Raw genomic sequence first — 18,783 nt, 5'->3', positions numbered from 1 at the left:
TAGAACATTCGCCCAGCGTATGGACATCCTCTGTTCAATTCCCCATCAGGGCACACAGGAGAAGCAACCATCTGCTTCTCCCCCCCTCCCTCTACCCCTTCTCTCCCTCTTCCCCTCCCCAGTCAGTGGCTCAATTGAGCATCAACCCTGGGTTCTGGGCGCTGAGGATAGCTCAGTTGATCCAAGTGTCAGCCTCAGGCACTGAAAAAATAAAAATAGCTTGATTGATTCAAGCACTGGCCCCATACAGGGGTTGCCAGGTGGATTCCATTTGGGATGCATGTGGGAGTCTGTCTCACTATCTCTTCACCTCTCACTTAAAAAAAAAGCGATAACAGCTGTTTCACAAGAATGTTAATATGCTTAACCCTACTGAACTATACAGTTAAAAATGGTTAAGCTGGTATAGTTAATAACACAACACTGTATTATATATTCAAAAATTGCTAAGTGAATAGATCTTAAATGTTCTCACTACAAAAAAAAAGTAATTATATGATGTGATGGAGGTGTTAGGTATCGATAAGGTGGTAATCATTTCGCAATATACGTGTATCAAATCAGCATGTTGTACACCTCACACTTAAATGATGTTGTATCAATTATACCTCAATAAATATGGAAGCCTGACTGGGCGGTGGTACAATTGATACAGCGTCAGATTGGGATGCAGAAGACCCAGGTTCGAGACCCTGAGGTTGCCAGCTTGAGTGAGGGCTCATCTGGTTTGAGCAAAAGCTCACCAGCTTAGACCCAAGGTCACTGGCCCCAGCAAGGGGTTACTCGGTCTGCTGAAGGCCCGCGGTCAAGGCACATATGAGAAAGCAATCAATGAACAACTAAGGTGTCGCAACGCACACGAAAAACTAATGATTGATGCTTCTCATCTCTCCGTTCCTGTCTGTCACTGTCTATCCCTCTCTCTGACTCTCTCTCTGTCTCTGTAAAAAAAAATAATAATAAATTTTTAAAAAATTTAATAAATATGAAAAAGAATCACTGAGAAGGTAAATTTTATGATTTCTTTTTAAGGGAGAGATGGACAGACAGGAAGGGGGAGAGATGAGAAGCATCAGTTCTTTGTTTTGGTACCATAGTTGTTCATTGATTGCTTTCTCATATGTGCCTTGACCGGGGTCTCCAGCTGAGCCAGTGACCCCTTGCTCAAGCCAGCGACCCCACACTCAAGCTGGTGACCTTGGAGTTTTGAACCTGGGTCCTCAGCGTCCCAGGCCACCACTCTATCCACTGCGCCATCGCCTGGCCAGGCATGGTGTGTTTTTTACCACAATAAAGAAAGTAACAGGATGAAAGTAGAGTTGGACTGTTGATGACTAATGTACCTAGATGTAAGGAAATAGTTTCTTGAATATAGACACAATTTAGAATACTAAGCCAAAGGGAAATTTACCTCAATGTGAAAAAGAAAGCTATGTTTAGTAACAAAAAAAGGTTAAGAATATTTAAAATAAATATTTTTAAAAACTGAAATAATGTGGCCTGACCTGAGGTGGTGCAGTAAAGCATCGACCTGGAACACTGAGGTTGTCGATTCAAAACCCTGGGCTTGCCTAGTCAAGGCACATACGGAAGTTTATGCTTCCTGCTCCTCCCCTCTCTCTCTGTTTCCCTTCCCTAAAATGAATAAAGTCTAAAAATAAAAATTAAAAAAAAAAATTTAAATACTGAAATAATATGTTTTCAACTCAAGTTTACAAAATACCACTTAAGTTTGGTTTTGTATAATTATAATGTAAAATTCAAATTAATCAGTTCTTAAGACACTTACCTTATTTGCTTCTATTGTCACTATTCGATTAAGATATTTCATCATAATTGTTGGTGCCACAGGGTTGAAACTGTCAAAGTTTTATACAACAAGAGAATGGTTAAATGATTAATTTAAAAATACAGGGCATATGTGAACAATTTAAGGAGAAATTTCATTCTTACCTAATGTTTGATATAGCACATTCTTCCTGAATTTCTTTAGGAAATAGTAACCTATGATTATTATCTCCACTGAGACTGTCAGAGATTATAAATATTAGAGGACATCGACCAATCTGTACATACTTCCTAAAATGACAAAATATAGCAATATTGAAATTTCAGCCACTTACCATATACTTTGGAATTCTAGGAAAAACGTCACTGAAACTTACCTTAGAACTTCATGTAAAGTGTGAGAGTCTCGATAAAACTGGTTGGGTAAATCCTATTAAAAATATATGATAAATACTTTTTCAGTTTTATTCCTGTATAAATTTACTTTCAGATTTATATTTACCAAGACAGGAAAAATAAATGTTATCTATTCAATCTATTAAAGCCAGAACTTTCATAGAAGGAAAATAAGAAATCCCAACAGTAATATCCACTAATGGGAAACCCATTTTTTACATTAAATTTCTTAGGTTCACTACTAATTATAGTATTTTCACTAAGACATCATTTTCCAAATATTTCTACACTTTAGCCATTACATTTTTAAAATCCATTAACCTATAGCCACTCTATTCAAGTTTACTGAATAGGTTTTTAGGTTTCTATCATAAAGCTTTAATGTTATATTTTGCCCCATCACTACAAAGAAAGTTAATATCATCACATAAGCTGTATCTTGCAATGTTTACGCCCTAGTTACTGCAGGATTTCCAAAGTTGCACCTACTTCAACCAGTATTATCTTCTTATCAGTTCTCAGATCATCTCCAAGCATTTGTAGTTTGTTATACTTTGTTGCTCTTAGTAGAAACTCTTTAAAAACTGTTATCTGAGACTGATAGGGCAATACATGGAAGCTTGATTCTGAAAGGAAACATATTTAACCCTTTTATTTCCAGTAACTTATATATCATTAATATTACACATATGTACATAATACATATATCTATACACTAATGAAATACATTCACATGTGCAAGAATAACTCACAGTACTACACACCACTGTTTTTCAACTGCCGGTATAATCTTCATACAACATTGGAGTGGTTAACTCTTTCACAGACTGGCAGGAAATTTCTGGTAGACTGGCGGTTGAAAAACACTGCTGTAGACTGTTTCCTAATTAGGCAAACGGTTCAAATTTAAATTTGAATATTCATTTCAGAGGACAAGAGTCATCATGAACATCAGAAATTTTACCATACCAGTGATGTATTGTGGAGTCAACTGACTTCACAAAACAGCTGTCATTCTATACAATTGGTAAAAATACTTATGACTTTGCCTACACAATATAAACTCTCCAGCCTGACCAGGCAGTGGCGCAGTGGATAGAGTGTCGGACTGGGATGCGGAAGACCCAGGTTCGAGACCCTGAGGTCGCCAGCTTGAGCATGGGCTCTTCTGATTTGAGCAAAAACTCACCAGCTTGGACCCAAGGTCGCTGGCTCGAGCAAGGGGTTGCTCGGTCTGCTGAAGGCCCGCAGTCAAGGCATATATGAGAAAGCAATCAATGATCAACTAAGGTGTTGCAACAAAAAACTGATGATTGATGCTTCTCATCTCTCTCCGTTCCTGTCTGTCTGTCCCTATCTAAACCTCTCTCTGATTCTCTCTCTGTCCCTGTAAAAAAAAAAAGAAAAAAGAAAAATTAAAAATAAAAACCAAAACAAAAAAAACCTCTCCAAATTAGTGTGACTATAAATAAATTACTTTCAATAATAAGTTTAACAATAGAAGTTGGGAACAGTGACTAGTGAACTTGGGAATAAGGGAGGTTCTCCAAAAAGACACATTTCATAGAGAAGACTGTTTATAAAGACTTGCTAGATTTTCAAAAGTATTGCTCCTGTTTAAAAAGCAGTACAAGTTTTAGGAGTATAGGATACTAGCAACAAATGAGTGTGCATAATAAGGATACAGTATACACAGAGCATGTTAAAGAAAATCCCAGAGAAGAGATTTTGAGGATATTACATGTTAAAAATTGTCCTTCTACGGAATCCTTTCTCTTCAAAGTGGCCAAGGAGATTTGGCTAAACCTAGTTTCATTATAGTGGCAATAAGAAAAACTATTCAAGTTAAAAATGATTGATTGTGCTGGAGTATGTAAGCATACATGTGAAGTTATTATGTATTTTATCTTTAAATTGGTACTATTATTACTTTTGGATGTTTGTCTTAAAGCCTGCTTTCAAATTCCAAAGACAGTCTTTGCCTTATGATTCGATTTGATTCTCATGGGTCTAAGTTCACTCCTCTTGTGTGAAGATAATCTCCTTTAATACATCTTAAAAGCATAATTTATTTTGAAACAAAAAGATTTTCTTTACACAGTCCAATTTCCTAGTCTGAGCCTGAGAAAAAGTACATAAATAATACAAAGAGGCCCTGGCCGGTAGGCTCAGCGGTAGAGCGTTGGCCTGGTGTGCAGGGGACCCGGGTTCAATTCCCGGCCAGGGCACATAGGAGAAGCGCCCATTTGCTTCTCCACCCCCCCCTCCTTCCTCTCTCTTCCCCTCCCGCAGCCAAGGCTCCACTGGAGCAAAGATGGCCCGGGCGCTGGGGATGGCTCCTTGGCCTTTGCCCCAGGCGCTAGAGTGACTCTGGTCGCAGCAGAGCGACGCCCCGGAGGGGCAGAGCATCGCCCCCTGGTGGACAGAGCGTCGCCCCCTGGTGGGCGTGCCGGGTGGATCCCAGTCGGGCGCATGCAGGAGTCTGTCTGACTGTCTCTCCCCGTTTCCAGCTTCAGAAAAATACAAAGAGATTAGCTTGTTATCTAATAAAACAGTTAAAACTTAATCCTCAACTTATCCCATTCTCCTCTACTGGAGACACCATTCCTCTCCTCCTGAAATTACTTCACTGTGAACACTGGTAAGTATGGGAGAAAATGCAGTCATATCGTTTTATTTGATTACTACTCTGAATATGTAAAGTAGCTGGTAGTGGGCAGATGCCAATCTCATACAGAACAGGCAATACACACCTTTCTCTCAAAAACATGTACCACCAACTTGGGAATCTTAAGGATATGAATAGAGAGTTTGTTTCAAATGTCCTTTGAGAACAGACTTTCCTCAGTACTTCCATTACTTTCATAGCAAACCTTACCATGATCAAATATTTCCTTGAAATCATCTTTTTGGAAGTCTGGTGAAACTGGATTAATCCACTCTTGTACTTGAATACCATGCTCCTTTGACAGTATTTTTATAGTTGCTGTTTTCCCACATCCAGGAGGCCCGGTTATTAACAAAATAGATCCACCCTAAAACCAAACACAAATATTAATTAGGAATAAAAATCACTGGAATGCCAGAATATTACGTTTGAGTTTTCTAAATGTTAATTACTTCTATAAATATTTACTGAATATCTGGTATAAGCAAACTACATTTTATAGTAATGTTGGCTGAAACAAACTAACTCTAGATAAAATAAGATAATCTTATTCCTGAACATTAAGTGTAGCTTCTGGTAATTCGTCAATTTTTGCATTAAGCCCTCCTAAGGACTATTTAGTAGCCGAATTAAAACAACTAAACTTCAGCTACATTAAGGAGGTAATGTCTGAAACAAGTATTTTTAGAAGTTACATGAACTCATAAAATTCAATCTTAATACAGAACTCTTTGGATCAGGGGTTGGGAAACTTTTTGGCTGAGAGAGCCATGACCACCACATATTTTAAAATGTACTTCCATGAAAGCCATACAACGATCCGTGTACCTTACGCATTATCCAATAAAAATTTGGTGTTGTCCAGGAGGACAGCTGTGATTGGCTCTAGCCACCCACAACCATGAACATGAGCGGTAGGAAATGAATGGATTGTAATACATGAAAATATTTTATATTTTTAACTTTTTTTTTTTTTGTCTTTTTCCGAAGCTGGAAACGGGGAGAGACAGTCAGACAGACTCCCGCATGCGCCCGACCGGGATCCACCCTGCACGCCCACCAGGGGGCGATGCTCTGCCCCTCCGGGGCATCACTCTGTTGCGACCAGAGCCACTCTAGCGCCTGGGGCAGAGGCCAAGGAGCCATCCCCAGCGCCCGGGCTATCTTTGCTCCAATGGAGCCTCAGCTGCGGGAGGGGAAGAGAAAGACAGAGAGGAAGGAGAGGGGGAGAGGTGGAGAAGCAGATGGGCGCTTCTCCTGTGTGCCCTGGCTGGGAATCGAACCCGGGACTTCTGCACGCCAGGCCAACGCTCTACCACTGAGCCAACCGGCCAGGGCCAACATTATTTTTTTTAATTAAATATTTGTCTGCGAGCCAGATGCAGCCATCAAAAGAGCCACATCTGGCTCTTGAGCCATAGGTCCTCGACCCCTGCTTTGGATTATACACTTTAATATTGCAAAAGTACAATATTTTAATGGGAAGACCTCAGTTTGGATATCATATTTTTAAAATGTATATTAAGAAACATATTTAGCCTGACCAGGCAGTGGCACAGTGGACAGTATCTGACTGGGATGCAGAGGACCCAGGTTCAAAACTCCAAGGTTGCTGGCCTGAACACAGGGTCATCAGTTTGAGCGTGGGATCACAGACATGACCCCACGGTCGCAGGCTTGAAGCTCAAAATCACTGGCTTGAGCCCAAGGTCACCAGTTGGAGCACAGGCTCACCACCTTGAGCGTGGGATCACAGACATGACCTCATGGTCGCAGACTTGAAGCCCAAGGTCGCTGCTTGAGCCCAAGGTTGCCGGCTTGAACAAGGGGTCACTCACTCTGCTGTAGCCCCCCAGTCAAGGCACATACGAGAAAGCAATCAATGAACAACTAAGGAGCCGCAACGAAGAATTAATACCTCTCATCTCTCGCCCTTCCTGTTTGTCTGTCCCTATCAGTCCCTCTGTCTGTCACACAAAAAAACCCCAAAACATATTTATAAGCTAGGACTCTAAAGAGACTAGAGATCACAGGTCTCAGTAATATTCCCTCATACAGTAAATCTGATTTAAAAAAAATCACACCCTTTAATTTTCAACTTTGAGATGAAGCAGTGTTTCAGTCGCCTCCAGTGGTAACAGGTCCTCTTTTGAATCATGGTCTTTTCTGTCTGGTTTTTGGATCTAACCTTTATGTTTGTTAAAATAATACATACAAGGACAGAAAATAGATGCTAAAGAGCTTAGCTGAGGCCCTGACTGGTTGGCTTAGCTGTAGAGCGTTTAAGCCTGGCATGTGGATGTCCTGGGTTCGATTCCTGACCAGGGCACACAGAAGTGCCCATCTGCTTCTCCACCCTTCCCCATTTCACTTCTCTCTCTCTCTCTTCTCCTCCCCTCCTGCAGCCAGGGCTTGATTAAAGCGAGTTGGTCCCAGGCGCTGAGGATGGCTCCATGGCCTCTGACTCAGGCATTAAAAAGATGGCTTCGGTTGCAACAGAGCAAGGGCCCAGATGAGCAGAGCATCGCCCCCTAGTGGGCATGCTGGGTGGATCCCAGTTCAGGCACATGGAGAAGTCTGTCTCTGCCTCCTCTCCTCTCACTTAAAAAAAAAAAAAAAAAGAACTTAGGTGAAAGATTGCTCAGGAACTGGATGCTTACATGTTGCTCAAGTAGCTCTCCATTGATCATGTGCTAATTGCAAGGGGAAATGACTAATTGCAATGAAGATTTTTTTACTGTCACCTCCTTAACCTAGTAATCACACTTAACATCAAAAACAGCAAAACCAGACATATTTTCTGATAGGATGCAATATAAAATATGTACCACGAGTTCTAAAGTATTCTTGCAAATCTGTTTAACTCAAGTCCATGTATTAACTTACTATCCTATTTTTCTTTATGTTTGAAGAATATCAAAATTAGAAATGTTTAAAGAGATAGAGAAAGAATATTCAGGTTTGGGACTAACAGTATTTGTGGTATTAGGAAGTGAAACAAAAAATATCAGTATAAATGAATGATGACTGTTTTAGATTATATTTACTAAAAAAAACTACTGTAATTTGCCTGCTTGCCTCAGTGTAAGATAATCTTATGTGCTAACCAACACCTGAACTGGTTTATTGTTCTTTATGTTGATGACAGGACATAAGGGGGAGAAAGAGGGACAAGTACATAGGAAAACTCCAAGTCTCAGAACCCTTTAGTGAAGTGAGAAATAAGATCAGAAAACTTTTCATGGCTAGTGAGCGATCTGGATTTGAATAAAGTCATCATATAAGCTTAACTTTTTACAACATCTATAAGACAAAGAAAGTATTTAGTGTTAAGTATTTATAGTTTTTATTTAATTACCTGTTTTGATTGCCTTTCTAAGACTTCAGCTTTTAACCATGTTTCAACTTCTTCAATTTTCTTTTTATGCACAGCAAGTTCATGCTGAAAATTTGAAGTTTACAATAAAGTTACATTTTAACTCAAGGATTTTTGGTACATCAACACAGATTAATCTAAACTAAATGATGGGCCCTGGCTGGATGGCTCGGTTAGGTAGGGTATCGGCCTGAAGTGCAGAGGTTGCCAGTTCGATCCCCACTCAGGACACACACAGGAATGGGTTGGTGTTCCTGTTTCTCTCTCTCTTTCCCCCTTCCTCTCTATCTTAAATCAATTTAAAACAAAAAAAACTAGATGATGGCACTGTTTCAGATCTTCATGGTGGTGATGGCTACACAACTATGGATTTATCAAAATTTGCAAACTCATTCCTTTAAAAAGTGAATTTTATTGTACATAAGTTTTTGAAAAGCCTTTCACAATTTGTGTTGTTCTTGGAAAAATTCCAAACCAAAATATAAAAAAGAATCATTTTAAAACTAGCAAACACCCTAACCAGGTGGTGGCACAGTGGATAGAGCATTGGACTGGGATGCGGAAGACCCAAGTTCGAGACCCCAAGGTCGCCAGCTTGAGTGGGGGCTCATCTGGTTTGAGCAAAAAGCTCACCAGCTTGGACCCAAGGTCGCTGGCTTGAGCAAGGGGTTACTCAGTCTGCTGAAGGCCCACAGTCAAGGCACATATGAGAAAGCAATCAATGAACTAAGGCAGGGGTCCCCAAACTATGGCCTGCGGGCCGCATGCGGCCACCTGAGGCCATTTATCCGGCCCCCGCTGCACTTCCGGAAGGGGCGCACCTCTTTCATTGATAGTCAGTGAGAGGAGCATTGAAATACTGGTCAATTTGTTGATTTAAATTTACTTGTTCTTTATTTTAAATATTGTATTTGTTCCCGTTTTGTTTTTGTACTTTAAAATAAGATATGTGCAGTGTGCATAGGGATTTGTTCAGTTGTTTTTGTAGTTTGGCCCTCCAACGGTCTGAGGGACAGTGAACTGGCCTCCTGTGTAAAGTTTGGGGACCCCTGAACTAAGGTGTCGCAACGAAAAACTGATGATTGATGCTTCTCAACTCTCTCCGTTCCTGTCTGTCTGTCCCTATCTATCCCTCTCTCTGACTCTCTCTCTGTCCCTGTAAAGAAAAACAAAAAAACCTAGCAAACAATTAAAATGATATAACAATAAAAAAGGTTGACTATATATACTTTTCTTCTATTTCTACAAAGAGTTCTGTTATTAACCAATGCCGTTATATAAAAATTTGGAGATTAAAAATTATAAAATTTTTAAAAATCCTGTACTTTTTGGGAAGGAAACATATAGGGAGGAGTATTACATTTAGTAAAAAATAAATATACAGCCTGACCAGGCGGTGGCGCAGTGGATAGAGCATCGGACTGGGATGCCGAGGACCCAGGTTCGAGACCTCAAGGTCGCCAGCTTGAGCGTGGGCTCATCTGGTTTAAGCAAAAGCTCACCAGCTTGGACCCAAGGTCCCTGGTTTGAGCAAGGGGTTACTCGGTCTGCTAAAGGCCCGCGGTCAAGGCACATATGAGAAAGCAATCAATGAACAACTAAGTGTCGCAATACGCAATGAAAACTAATGATTGATGCTTCTCATCTCTCCGTTCCTGTCTGTCTGTCCCTCTCTCTGACTCTCTCTCTGTCTCTGTAAAAAAGAAAGAAGTATACACCAATTTTATGTTGGGTTTAAATTTAATCTAAGACAAATAACCAATGCTACAACTTTAGAATAACTATTGTGAAAAAGCTGAGTCTTGAATATTTAAAAAACAACAACATAAACCCTAGAAATTATTGTTTTGTTCTAATTCATTTCGGTGAAAAGATTTCATGAGTAATAATCTGAAAATGCACATCCTTTTCATTCCTGAAATAAAATTGCATGCTATATAATACCTGAGTTTCTGGTTTGTATTTATCCACCCATGGCTCATTTTCACACAGATATTGTTTTGAATTTTCTAGACCATATATCTGTTCTGAGGAAGACAGTGCTTCTCTTTTTCTGGTTGGAAATCTGCTTCTTTCTAATGTGGAAGGCACAGTTTTTCTTCTATGATTTGAGTTATTCACACTCAATGATGTGGCAGTAATAGTAGAGATGCTTGTATTTTCTGAAAAATCATCAAATGATGGGTCTACCCAATGTGTCACCTGAAAGAAAATCATGTAAACGCTATTACATGTTTTGTATCTACTTCCTCTATAACTGAAATACTCTGTAAAAATAAAATTGTATATTTGTAACATTTAAAATTAAGATCTCACAAATTAGCTCTTTAAGTAAAACTGATTCCATATGCATGTTATTTTTTTACTTTTCAATAATTGCAAATGCATACTTGTCTACTTGACCATGGTAATGATGAATACTATTTAAAGGAATATAGGTTACAAACTTAATTCTTTTTACTAATGTCATCATCTTCCCTGGCCTGTGGTGGCGCAGTGGATGGATTGTTGACCTGGAAACGCTGACGTCACCAGTTCAAGACCCTGGGCTTGCCTGGTCAAGGCACATATGGGAGTTGATGCTTCCTGCTCCTCCCCCCTTCTCCCTTCTCCCTCCCCCGCTAAAATGAATAATAAAAAAAAAAGAGTAGACTGATTCTTTTCAAACTCATTTATCAGACTGAAACATAAATACTTAAATTATCTATCAAAAATGAAACAAAACAGAGAAGTAAAATATTAGTTCAATCATGTACAACAGTGAGAAAAGTAATACTTAACCAGGTTAAGTATTGTGCTGCCTTAACCAGGTTAACACATTACATTTCATGAATCAAAATAAACCCTATTTGGCTATAAGACTTTGTGAAGATATAGTTTAAGAATCCTTATACTATGAATAATTTATAATTATGATCTGATTATATTCATTTTTCTTTTAAGGAGAGAAGGCTAGGAATATTATCAGTAGTAAATAAATAATTGAATCTTCTGTGGGAAAAATTTCAGTCATACTACCTAATTTCCACTTCTTCCAAAGACTGTCACTGTTACTACAATTTGGCCCCTTTCCTCTATTTTTAAGACTATATAAAAATATTATCTGTTAGTAATCCTTTTGGTAGCAATTCTGATCTACATTTACTTATATATTTTATAACTTTATCTCTTACATAAATGTAGACGCCCATTTGCTGAAAAAAAAGAGAAAGAGCGTAGTTAAATAATTTACTTAAGATCAAAATAAATCAAATCAACCACTATGAAAACAGCTGCTTTGCATATGAGTTGATACTGTCTGACTTTCATCCTACACTACCCCCTAACCTTGCTGAGAACTAGCTCACTGAACCATATCATTTCTAAGAGGTGGGGCCTGTTGTTAAGCTTTAACACCAAGTACAACTCATATACTCCTTTCTTCTACTAGTTCACTCTAGCCTTTTCTTTGTGATGGCTTGTAAATGTTTTTTCAGAACTTAAGTTGTATTTTCAATGTACAGTTGTTTCATAACTTATTAGACTGTTAGATCATTAACTAAAACAGATACTGGGGACCAATACTTTGTTAGCATTAATAAATCATTAAGAACATGTATAAAAATTTGATTCTTTCGGGGCAATATTAAATGACTATTTTATTGTATCATACCTTTGTGGAAGATACTTTTCGTCTAAGAAAACTTTTTGACATCATAAACTTTAATAGTTCCCATCCGTATATACAGCCTGCAGTACATTAACATGTAATTCACCTAGGGAAAAAAATAGAAAAATTCTCAAGAAAAATTATAAAAAGTATAGTATTTAATATATGTGATATAATCAACAGCATAATAAAGTTAAGGCTCAAGACCAGTGAAAGAGAACACAATAAACATAGGTGAAGCAAGTATCAAAATGCTAAAAAAATATTTAATTTTAATGACTATAACCTGTATCAAATAATCTACTTTTGGTATTACAAAGCATTTCATATGAACTGAATAACTAGAAAATACAGAAAAACCACATGATCATGTACCTACCTTGTGTCGTTAAGAAAAATCAGAAATTTTTGTGTAGTTTTTATATGGGAAATTAAAATTTCCCTCATTTCAGATTCTAGTTGTACCTTTTTATTGCCAAAATTAAAAAAACACACACACAACTCCATCATACAATGAATTCAAAATAATCACTCACTTTCGACAAAATCTTTAAATCTTAAATGTAAACATTTTCCATAACTGTTTTCCTTATTTGAACATATTAGAAAAAATGTTGACAATAGTTCAATGTTTATACAAACTAGTAAGTTCACCAATTTTAAGTTATCCAGAAAGTTTTTTTTAAGGTCTATAAACTTACAAATTGGAAGGTAGACTTTGGAAGTATACATAGCGGGTACACGCTAGAAAACAAATCGTATACGTACATATACAAATCGTTCACGAATATAGAGGTTTTGCTTTGGAGATTCAAAGAGGTACATAGGTGGAAAAACCTATTTGAATAAATACAGTTGGCAAGTCGAAATAAAAGGCGCAGACTTGTTACGGTCAGGACGCTTAGTCTTTCTTTGAAAACAAGACTGACAATAAGAAGCAGGTAAGTGTCCGAGGATACCACGTTCCTGAAATGAGACGTCAGAAGTAGGAGAGACCTTCGAGAACATTTCTAGCAGACCCACCACCACCCTACACACTGTAAGGGGATAATAAGCTCAAACAGACACGCAATGTAAGGCTGGTAATCAGCGGAGAGCCGAGACAGGCTCGCGCGCCCCGGCTCCAGGCCGGGGGTCTGCACCCCCCACCCTCACCCTTCTCATCCTCAGATGGGATAGGCAGGTCGGGAAAAGGAGCGATGAGAGCCCGGGAAGGAGTGAAGGCACAGATGGATTCACGTCACAAGGACACGCATACACTACAGCTGCGGTGGCCTTACTTGCCGGAAGTTGCATGCCCTCGCGGGCGGAGCGGAGCAGATGAGCCCAGACTGTACTCCAGAAGTACGGGCAGCCACCGGCCCCTACCAGCGCTCAGCGCCGCCTCCCGGGGACCTTCTAGACCTACCGGCGCTTCCGCGACACAGCTCGAAAGGCGGGGCAGCCAAAGGAGAGCGTGACTAAGGCATCCACCGCACTGCCTGACTCGAATCGCGGTCCCCACCTATGTCTCTGCCACAAACCCTGCGACGAAAGCGTATCTTAGAAGGCCCAGGTAACCAAGAGTCGGTGACTGGAAGGCGAAGATGGGCTGTGAGCGCGGTGCTGGACCTCGATGAGTTCTGGGCCACTGGCCCTTGCCGCCGTTCGACCCTTCCGGCTCCTCCCTGTTGGTCTTAGGACCCCTGTTCGGAGGTTTCCAGAGCCATCGCTTTGAGGACCATGTTGCTTCCGAATATTCTGATCACCGGTTAGGACCCGGACGGGGAGGGGCTGGGCGGCGGGGCGACCGGGACGCCGAGTGCTCTGGGGCCGCGGGGGCCCGAACGGGGAGCGCTCGGGGTTTGCAGGGCAGCTGGGGGCCGGGCGGCGTGGCCGCGGGCAGGTCCGGGCGCCGGCCCTCCTGCTGGGGCGCGGGCGCGGGGAGCGTAATTCTGTGGGCCCGAGGCTGCAGGGTGAGCGGCGGGGAGATAAACCAGCCCAGCTCCCTTTTCTGACAAACAGCCTAATCTTTCTACATTCGGCTTTTGTTTGTGGAATGGATACTGACTTTTTAATCTAGCTGGTTTGTCTTTGGCTTCTAGCGAGATCACGTTAATAGATGTGTTCCAGGGGATGCCGAGGCCTGGGCTTCCTGGACGGCCTTTATTTTCTACTTTGTATCCGGGAGTCACCTTCCGTAGGAGCTCGGATGCTGTTGGCGTACGGTGATTGACATGCGATATATGTTCGTTGAGTTAGCATCGGAGACTTTATTTTTTCTTCCAAGAAAAAAAGACATTTACTGAGCAGACCTGGTCGTTTCTCGTGTAGAGAGGCGGTCTGGTTCCTGTGGGGACCCTTCTGGGTTTTTGGGTCCGCGTACAGGGGGTTTGTCATATGTGAGGAGTGCTAAAATGCCGCGTTAACGACTTTACAGAATACGTGTGTTACCACCGGTCGTCTGCCTCGCTGTTGTTAAGTTGTACAGCTAGGCCCTGGCCGGTTGGCTCAGTGGTAGAGCGTCGGCCTGGCGTGCGGGGGACCCGGGTTCGATTCCCGGCCAGGGCACATAGGAGAAGCGCCCATCTGCTTCTCCACCCCTCCCCCTCTCCTTCCTCTCTGTCTCTCTCTTCCCCGCCCGCAGCCAAGGCTCCATTGGAGCAAAGATGGCCAGGGCGCTGGGGATGGCTCCTTGGCCTCTGCCCCAGGCGCTAGAGTGGCTCTGGTCGCAACAGAGCGACGCCCCCTGGTGGGCGTGCCGGGTGGATCCCGGTCGGGCGCATGCGGGAGTCTGTCTGACTGTCTCTCCCGTTTCCAGCTTCAGAAAGAAAAAAAAAAAAATTGTAGCAGCTAATAGCGTGTAGAGCATTCATGGAAAAATCTGATGGATGTAGAATAGACGGAAAGAAAAGACAAAACTTGAGACGCTGTTTGCTGGTCTTGTTGGCCGTACACAATTTTTGTATGTTTCTGAGAGTTGCAGATTAACCTCAACAGGGTAACGATTAGCCTTTAAGATTCCTAGGAGGGAAATGGTTTCATATATGAATGTTTGGATCGGACAATGTCCTGGTTTTCATAATTAAGCCATATTGTCAGAAATCTGAATATGAACATTTTATTGAAAATATGGAGAGTCCAGGGTTCAAAGTTGGTGTATTAGAGTGGACTTGAGATTCATGTTACTACTTTGTGTATAGAGACTTGATTCATCCCTGTTATCTTGGATTATAATAATAATAATAATAATAATAGAGTTTTATTATTTCAGTGGCATTAAACCTGAACAGCTAAAAATAAAGCACTTGATTGTTTATCATGAAATACACTAGATGTTAAAAATGGAAATTGAAAAACAATGTGTAGCACTGCCATTTATACAAAAGGGAATGGACTGGTTATGTGTGTGTATATATGTGCACGCACACATACAGTGTGCTGTCAGATATATATATGCATGAATGTACACACAAATACATATGCATAGGACTTCTTTGGAAAGATATATAAGAAATGTTTACAGTGGTTGCCTCCAAGGAAGAGAAGAAAGTCAGTAGTGGAAATGAGATTTGTCTTTCATACTGCTTAAATTTTTTTCATGAACAATCTCTTAATATTTTAAAAGTTAAATAATGATGTTAATTTATTTAAGATGGCTAGTTTTACTCTGGGAATTTCCATGGTGGTGGCAAGCAGTCTGTGAATTGGTATTACAATTGCTGAAGCCCCACTTCAAACAGGATCAGATATATTGGATGAGATTCTGACATTTAGCAGGCTTTAGGTATGTTCATTCACAAAGGATGGCTAATTATGAAACTTAATTTCAGTTGTTAAGAATATTGAGAAGGGCAAATAGGTGGATAAAGCAGTGTTTTATGAACAATATTTTCTGTGGCTTGTCTTTCAGGTACACCAGGGGTTGGAAAAACCACGCTAGGCAAAGAACTTGCATCAAAATCAGGACTGAAATACATTAATGTGGGTGATTTAGCTCGAGAAGGTAAGGGACATTTTGATGTTAAATTTATCTTTAAAAAAAGAAGAGAATGGAGTATTAATTAGTACTACAGTGTGAGAGGATACAAAAAGCAGGAAAAGATTGTCATTAAGGAAATTATGCTCTGTTGAGGACCCATAAAAAAAGAAAGTATTAAGTGTCTACAGCTGTGTTTTGATTATTTTGACCCTCAACTGGCTAGCTGTTCTTGTGGATATTAATTGGGAAGGCATCCATGAAGAAATTGGGCTTAGGATAAATAGAATCTCAATATGAGGAAGAGGGAGAATGTGTTTTTGTTTTGTTTTGTTTTGTTTTTGAGGGAGAATGTTCTGAAATGAGTGAACACATAAAAAGGTTTGGGTGGTGCTAAGTATATCTATGGAGACGGTTACTGTATTGATCACTGGAAGGAAAGGTTATTCTGAACTCAAGCAATAGGTATTTTCTTAGATCAATTTGATAGATGTATGTCTGCATGAAACTGCATATTCTAAAATGAAAATGATACATGTTTTTACTTATTTTATCCTATTCCCCCCAATCATTATCACTCTCTTATTGTGTCTTCATCTTTTTATATTCTGTAAATTATAGGAGTAGAAACTCAGGTAAAGGGAACTTTAAATATGCCTCATTAAAATTAAAAAGATTTAACATTTTAAAAAACATAACATTAAGAAAAAATTAAGTTCCTGACAGTTGCTACTGAAGTGACTATTTCAGGTTTGATCTAATGTACATATTTTTTTCAAATGATCTAAAGTCTGATCACCGGATATCATGGAGTCTGGCAAGATGGCTTCTCCCAAGAGCATGCCGAAAGATGCACAGATGATGGCACAAATCCTGAAGGATATGGGGATTACAGAATATGAGCCAAGAGTTATAAATCAGATGTTGGAGTTTGCCTTCCGATATGTGACCACAATTCTAGATGATGCAAAAATTTATTCAAGCCATGCTAAGAAAGCTACTGTCGATGCAGATGATGTGCGATTGGCAATCCAGTGTCGTGCTGACCAGTCTTTTACCTCTCCTCCCCCAAGAGATTTTTTATTAGATATTGCACGGCAAAGAAATCAAACCCCTTTGCCATTGATCAAGCCATATTCAGGCCCTAGATTGCCACCTGATAGATATTGCTTGACTGCTCCAAACTATAGACTTAAGTCTTTACAAAAAAAGGCACCTACTTCAGCAGGAAGAATAACAGTTCCACGGTTAAGTGTTAGTTCAGTTACTAGCAGACCAAGTACTCCTACACTTGGCACACCAACCCCACAAACCATGTCAGTTTCAACTAAAGTAGGGACTCCAATGTCCCTCACAGGGCAAAGGTTTACAGTACAGATGCCCACTTCACAGTCCCCAGCTGTAAAAGCATCAATTCCTGCAACATCAACAGTTCAGAATGTTCTGATTAATCCGTCATTAATTGGGTCCAAAAACATTCTCATTACCACTAATATGGTGTCATCACAAAACACTGTCAATGAATCATCAAGTGTGCTGAAAAGAAAACGTGAAGATGACGATGACGATGATGATGATGAAGATGACTATGATAACTTGTAATCTAGCCTGATGCATGTAACATGTACACTTGATCTTGTCTCCACTACACTGAGATTAAACGTGCATGCTGGTTGTTTTCAAGTTGTGTTTTAGAAAACTTAAATAATATTCAATGAGTCAATACTGGTACCATAGTTTTTCATTGAGATTTTGTATTTTCTTTAATAGAATTCATAATGATTTTCATTGGCCTTTAAGTGTAAGAAATAAAGTTGTCATTCATCAATTTGATTGTTGGTACTTTGGCAATTACATTTTGAGAAGCAATTTTACCCCTCATTCTCTCAAACAGGAATAATGGTTATAACGACTCCAGTTGAAATCTATTCATTACTACTAGAGTGTCATCTCTAGTGTCTTTAGGTGTTTAAACCATAGTATGATCTCTGGTGTTAAGTTACTCTTATGGGCCATTCTCTCAAATTACTGAAGTATAATCATGTTTCATTTTGGAGAGAATACTTGGTCAAGATTTTTATTCACAGTGAATCCTCATATGTTTGGATTTATCTTCCTCAATTGCCCAACTTCTTAGGTCCTATTTTTCTATCCCTTTGGTTATATTTAAGAACCCTGATATGCCTGACCAGGTGATGGCGCAGTGGGTAGAGCGTTGGACTGGGACACAGAGGACCCAGATTCGAAACCCCAAGGTCTCCGGCTTTAGGACAGGCTCATCTGGCTTGAATGCAGAGTCGCCAGCTTGAACATGGGTTCATAGACATGACTTCATGGTTGCTGGCTTGAGCCCAAAGGTCACTGGCTTGAGCAAGGGGTCACTCACTGTGCTGTAGCCCCCGGATCAAGGCACATGTAAGAAAGCAATTGGTGAACAACTAAGGTGCTGGATTGAAGAATTGATGCTTCTCATCTCCCTTCCTGTCTGTCCTTATCTGTCTCTTGTCACAAAAAAACAAACAAAAAAACCCCTGATATGTCTTCCAGTATCTTCCCACTTTAAAAAAAGAAAACTTTTTTCCAGGATCCCTTTTGCACATCAGTTTTTTGTATTTTTGCTAGCCATATTCTTGATGTTTTGCCAGGTCTGGCATTTAAATTATAGTTAATAAAACTTAGGTCATTATTTCCTATTGTACATACTTAATAAGTCTCCATTTTATACCTACGTGAAATTTGGTTTTCTTTGTTGAAACTATTGTTTTTGACAAGTGATTTAGGGGTCACATAGAGTAGTCATTTTCAGTCATGTCTTCTAGTTCTTTCTTTTTTAAAAAATTTAAGTGAGAGGAGGGGAGATAGACTCCCTCATGCTCTGTGACCAGAACCCACCCCACATCCACTGACTGGGGCCTATGCTTGGATCAACTGAGCTATCCTCAGCACCT

General features: G+C 40.0%; 3 protein-coding genes across 8 annotated transcripts in view; 2 read left to right on the top strand and 1 right to left on the bottom strand.

The window, feature by feature from the left end:
• RAD17 (RAD17 checkpoint clamp loader component) overlaps nt 1–13,266 on the bottom strand; it is a 41,929-nt gene extending 28,663 nt beyond the window's left edge. The window contains exons 1-10 of one of the 6 annotated variants that reach the window (XM_066376515.1): nt 13,158–13,266; nt 12,803–12,843; nt 11,881–11,983; nt 10,173–10,430; nt 8,211–8,294; nt 5,063–5,219; nt 2,674–2,810; nt 2,166–2,218; nt 1,954–2,079; nt 1,790–1,859 (exon numbers count right to left, since the gene is read on the bottom strand). In XM_066376515.1, coding sequence (XP_066232612.1) covers nt 1,790–1,859; nt 1,954–2,079; nt 2,166–2,218; nt 2,674–2,810; nt 5,063–5,219; nt 8,211–8,294; nt 10,173–10,430; nt 11,881–11,925 — 930 coding nt within the window. In that variant the 5' untranslated portion in view covers nt 11,926–11,983; nt 12,803–12,843; nt 13,158–13,266. The other 5 variants (XM_066376535.1, XM_066376542.1, XM_066376525.1 and 2 more) reach the window with 5 other exon arrangements.
• An 88-nt stretch (nt 13,267–13,354) lies between these two features.
• AK6 (adenylate kinase 6) overlaps nt 13,355–18,783 on the top strand; it is a 29,291-nt gene continuing 23,862 nt past the window's right edge. Inside the window, exons 1-2 of the mRNA XM_066376500.1 lie at nt 13,355–13,627; nt 15,770–15,862. Coding sequence (XP_066232597.1) covers nt 13,600–13,627; nt 15,770–15,862 — 121 coding nt within the window. The 5' untranslated portion in view covers nt 13,355–13,599. The remainder of the gene's footprint in view (nt 13,628–15,769; nt 15,863–18,783) is intronic.
• On the top strand, nt 13,591–17,527 carry TAF9 (TATA-box binding protein associated factor 9). Its single transcript, XM_066376487.1, has 3 exons — nt 13,591–13,627; nt 15,770–15,862; nt 16,626–17,527. Exon 3 carries the CDS (start codon nt 16,643–16,645, stop codon nt 17,435–17,437), a length of 795 nt encoding a protein of 264 aa, XP_066232584.1. The 5' UTR covers nt 13,591–13,627; nt 15,770–15,862; nt 16,626–16,642; the 3' UTR covers nt 17,438–17,527.

The sequence above is a fragment of the Saccopteryx leptura genome, chromosome 1 (assembly GCF_036850995.1).
Source record: "Saccopteryx leptura isolate mSacLep1 chromosome 1, mSacLep1_pri_phased_curated, whole genome shotgun sequence".
Taxonomy (NCBI): Eukaryota; Metazoa; Chordata; class Mammalia; order Chiroptera; family Emballonuridae; genus Saccopteryx; species Saccopteryx leptura.
This window is presented reverse-complemented; position numbering and strand designations above follow the sequence as displayed.